This window comes from Otolemur garnettii, unplaced genomic scaffold, assembly GCF_000181295.1.
Source record: "Otolemur garnettii isolate 467f Iridium unplaced genomic scaffold, OtoGar3 scaffold00125, whole genome shotgun sequence".
Lineage (NCBI taxonomy): Eukaryota > Metazoa > Chordata > Mammalia > Primates > Galagidae > Otolemur > Otolemur garnettii.
Window position 1 is genome coordinate 5,981,099 of NW_003852520.1, and position 4,969 is coordinate 5,986,067.

A 4,969-nucleotide genomic window follows, 5' to 3' on the forward strand; every position below is an offset into this window, starting at 1 on the left:
AAAAAAAAAAAAAAAGAGTCTGTCTTGGCTGGGTGTAGTAGCTCATACCTATAATCTTAGGACCCTGGGAGGCTAAAGTGGGAGGATCACTTGAGCTCAGGAGTTTGAGACCAGCCTGAGCAAGAATGAGCCCCTCACCCCCAGTGAGATCTGCAAATGCACAGAAATACAGCTTCCTATATCTACTAAAATAGAATTATTAGTCAGGTGTGGTGAGGGATGCCTGTAATCTCAGCTACTTGGAAAGCTGAGGCAGGAGAATGACTTGAGCCCAGGAGTTTGAGGCTTCTGTGAGCTAGGTTGACACCATGGCACTCCAGACTCAGCAACAGTGTAAAACTTTATCAAAAAAAAAAAAAAAGAAAGAAAGAAAGAAAGAAACTGTTCTTGTCCATAGGTTTCTTACCTCAGGGGGATTCCCTTCAAACTGGGGATGCCTACAGTGGAAGTCGTGATCATCCCACTTCTCAAAAGACTCTGAACAATTGAGAGGATGATTGTCATTCATGCTCTCCTCAGTTTGACCCCGGACAATTCCACTGAAACAGAAAAGCAGGACAGTTTGGGGCGAAGAATTATGCAAGTCCAGGGGCTGGGGCATGAGAATGAGGCTTTAAGGGCCTTACCCAATGCCGTGAATCCCTAAGCCAACGATATAGAAGATAAACAAATGGTGAGTATACCAGAAAACTTCAAAATAACTCCTCCGTATAAACTTGGTAGCTGAAGTTACCATGAGGATCAAGGCTATTGTCATGATCACGCCAGTGAGCCCAGCAATGCTAGTGAATGTCACATACTCCACTGTCTGTGCAAGGAGAAATGTCAGTCTGACACAATGCCCACCAAGGATGCCGTGCCCTTCCTGCTCATGACCAGATTTAAATACTTTACCACTGTGTCAACTCACCATGTTTGGAGACTGGAAGGGATTTAGCCAAGAGCCCCCCTCTTTTTCATGATGAGATAGGCTGGAGAGGATGGAGGCAAGGGATCCATCTGTGGCCTGCCGGCTTCTGCTGTAGCGGTGAAAGTTAAATAGATGTGCTATGATGTGAATAGCTACATGGGAAGATGGAAAAGAACATCATAGCAGGCATGCCCCGCTAGGCTAGGAGATTCCTATATATAGTGCCTAGCAGAGTGCTGAATCCACAGAAGGTGCCCAATAAACCCTTGATTGCAGAAAGATCCATGATCTTTTTCATACTTTGTTCCCAAAGGAATAGAATACAAGCTTCATGAAAATAGGCCTAGAACAGTGCCTGACAAATAGCGTCAGGTGGCTTGATAAATATGTTTTGAATGTGCATATGTATGTAGATGAATGTAACTAGGCTCTGAATGCCCTGAAGTCTGAAGTTTGCCTGAGTTACCTGTGTGCAGGCAGATCATATATGCCACCAGCTTGTGGAAGGTGAGGTTGTGATCCAATTGCTTTCTCAGTGTGCGGCTGCAAAACTACAAATGTAAAGTGATCATAGTCAGGTGTCCCCAGCCAGCCTCGCTAACCCATAACCAAGATATCTTGCACATAGCACGCCAATACTCACCCACCCTTACCCGACCCTTAGCTACCAAAGGAGACCTCTGGCTTTATTCCTAGGATCTTGGTGTTGGGCTTTCCTACTGAGGAATCTGGGGGTCTCTTTCTTTCATGTGGAAGTTGACCAAGGAGTGGTTGGGACTCACTGAGCAGGTGCCCCTCAGGAAAGACAGCAGATTTCGACACACGGGAAGCAGGATCAGCATGCTGTTGAAATTCAAGCAGATAGCAGAGGCTCGGGCGCAGGCCAATGACAACTAGAGCAGAGAAGAAAAGAGACCAATCAGCTGCTTGATCTCACCGTCTATCAGGTGAGCATCGGCCCAGTCCTCTAGTCAGAGATCTGCAAAGGAACAGCTTCCTCCCGTGTCGCTGTTTAAAAAATACATAAAATGTGCCAGATTTCATATTGAACTGAGCAATTCCCATGACAGTGCTTTGGAAATGTGTGAATACACATTCATTAATATGAAAGAGAACAAGACTTAATGACTGTGTTATTCCATGGATATAATATTTTGTTTAATATACTTATGATTTTCTTGTCATTTGTAAAAGTCTTGAGGATTATAGATAGTTGTACTTGCATTTTAAATAAAGCTCATATTTAGAAGTATAATTACAAATGGTAACTATATTATTATTTTCTGTATTTTCTAATATTGCAATCATAAGCATGCAATAGTTGTATAATAAAAGCAAAAATTTTAACCATTTATATTTAAGATGGTTTAAAAATTGATTAAGTTTAGACAAGATTAGCAAACCCCTTAAGAGTAAAATTGTTTAGTAGAGATTTAAGAAGGGAGAACTTCTGAGAGCAGAATCAAGCTGATTTTCTTGGGTGGCCAGGCAGCATAAATCAAGAACAAACTGATCCACCATTAGAAGCTTGTAGAAAAGGAGATAAGGAGTCAGTGCTTCAAAGAAGTATTTAGCTTAGAAACAGGCCTGACTGGACAGAAAATGCTCATCTCTAAGGCAGCTAAGTCCAACTTCTCTCATCAACAATGTATAACTGGTCTCTGAGCCTACTTTATAAACTTAGGACTGCAAGCTATGGAATATGACAATGTCACAGTAGTAGGGCAGGTGGCAACAGCAGCCAGGTAATTTTTACTGCATTTGAGGTGACTGGCTAAACTTACATGTGTGCCTGTCAAAGACTTGCTAATAGGAAGAGTATGGGTTAGCAATTTCTTGTCCTTTTTCTGATAATCTTTAAGACACAAAACCTATTTTTCCTTACAACCTAAACCCAGGACAATGTGCCATCAGTTTAATAAGCCAGGTCAAGATCTGCCTAGTGTTTATAAGGGCTTACCATGTCGGCAGTACAGTGAACAAGAGCTGCCCTACTGTTTTCCATTTCTGGCTCTTCCGCCTGACCTGTGTGTTTTCTCCCTCTGCTGAGTCACACTCCAACTGTTTTTGGTAGAGACAGCCTGTTCCATTTCTGAGTAAATTTCCTCAGCTCAGAGATCCTGTATTTCCACATTGGTTCCCACCACTTACTTATCTGAGTCACAGAGATTTCTTAAAGCTAAAATTGGCAAGTGAATTGAAAATATAGGACTATAATTTCACAGCTCCATATTCTGTGGTGACTATCTGTAGGAGATGAATTCTTTTTAGAGAAAATCTTTTTTTCCCCATTGCAGTACATTGAAATAGGCCAATGTATGTTCATTTCTCTGTATCAACACTCACTGATGTCATAATTGAACTGTTGCTGACATTAATGCCTCATTAACTATGAATTCAAACTTCTTCCTCTGCTACTTATTTACTTTGTTTCCTAGTGAATTAAATTGCTCTCTGTATTTTCTCAAAGTGAGCATGAATTTAAAAAAGATCCCACAGAATGATTAAACAAATTATGGTCCATAATGCAATTAACTGTTATTCTCTTAAAAGGTTGAGAGGTATATGCAGTGATGTAGTAGTGGTAAATGTTTTAATGGCCAGCTTTTGGGGAGGAGAGGGGATTCCTAATTTCTAGCATTTGCCAATTTTGATGATGCAAATACTTCCACCATGGCATATTTCAAGATAGTAACTTGATGCCATTGGTTTTTTTTTTTTTTTTTTTTTTGAGACACAGTCTAAAGCTGTCGCCCTGGGTAGGGTGCCGTGGCATCACAGCTCACAGTAACCTCAAACTCTTGCGCTTAAGCGATTCTCTTAACTCAGCCTCCCAAGTAATTGGGACTACAGGTGCCCACCACAACCCCCGGCTATTTTTCTGTTGCAGTTGTCATTGTTGTTTAGCTGGCCAGGGTTCGAACCTGTCAGCCTCCACGTATGTGGCTGGCACCACATACATATGTAACCACTGTGCCACGGGCGCCGAGCCGCAACTTGATGTCATTGAACACTACTAAACGCAAAGTCAGGAAGAGGTGTACACAACTGGCTACTGCAAACTGGAATGAGCTAGTTCCATTGGTAATGTATTCACACGGAGAGATCCAAAATACATTAAGTGTAAAAAGAAATTTCCAGCCAATATCTACAATGTGATCCCTTTTTTGGTGAAAACAAAAAACTATGTGTCCTGTTATATGCGTTTAGCAAAACTCATAGAACTGTACACCAAAAAAAAGAGCAAATTTTATTACATAAAAAACCTGTGTGTCAGATGCATTTGTGAGCATATGTCAATATGTTTATATATACACACGCCAAACTTTTAAAAGTAGTTATCTCGAAGTGGGATGGGAGGGAGATATTCATATTTTACTTATACACTTCTGCATAGTTTGATCTCATTGAAAGCAGCATTATTGATAATTAATTTTTTTAAATAGGGCTTTAAAAACAAAAATGTCCATAGGACATCAGCATGACTTATTTTTCTGCTAGTGACTTTGGTCAAGAAGTAATCAAGCTCTTAATAACAAGTCACATTCATTGCATCATTCTCTTAATAAGAAGCTATTTTAAAAACAAATTAACACTTCCTTTGGAGTTATAGTTTCTAAGGAAGGATCAAGGATGAACATTTAAAATGGAAAACAGCAGGGTGAAATAGGCCATGAACAGAACATTCAAATTAGTCATGATCTCAACATGGGGTCTTTGATTATGGAGAGGAAAAAAAAAGATTTTTTAAAAGGACAAGTTGTCTTGAAACATGTACATTAGGCGGATCTTTGTGGAAAGCTACTGAAAAAAGTCCCCGTGAGGTGGCGCCTGTGGCTCAGTGAATAGGACCTTGGCCCCATATACTGAGGGTGGCAGGTTCAAACCCCGCTCTGACCAAACTGCAACAAAAAAATAGCCTGGTATTGTGGCGGGTGCCTGTAGTCCCAGCTACTTGGGAGGCTGAAACAAGAGAATCACCTAAGCCCAAGAGCTAGAGGTTGCTGTGAGCTATGATGTCACACACTCTACCGAGGGCAACAAAGTGAGACTCTGTCT

At 40.9% G+C, this 4,969-nt stretch overlaps 1 protein-coding gene across 3 annotated transcripts in view; it reads right to left on the reverse strand.

Moving 5' to 3' along the window:
• Positions 1–4,969, reverse strand: part of NOX1 (NADPH oxidase 1) — a 29,385-nt gene that overhangs the window by 15,644 nt on the left and 8,772 nt on the right. For 2 of the 3 annotated variants that reach the window (XM_003797838.1, XM_003797837.1), the window contains exons 3-7: positions 1,693–1,803; positions 1,377–1,461; positions 911–1,062; positions 627–808; positions 407–539 (exon numbers count right to left, since the gene is read on the reverse strand). In XM_003797838.1, coding sequence (XP_003797886.1) covers positions 407–539; positions 627–808; positions 911–1,062; positions 1,377–1,461; positions 1,693–1,803 — 663 coding nt within the window. The remainder of the gene's footprint in view (positions 1–406; positions 540–626; positions 809–910; positions 1,063–1,376; positions 1,462–1,692; positions 1,804–4,969) is intronic. The other variant, XM_012810090.1, reaches the window with a different exon arrangement.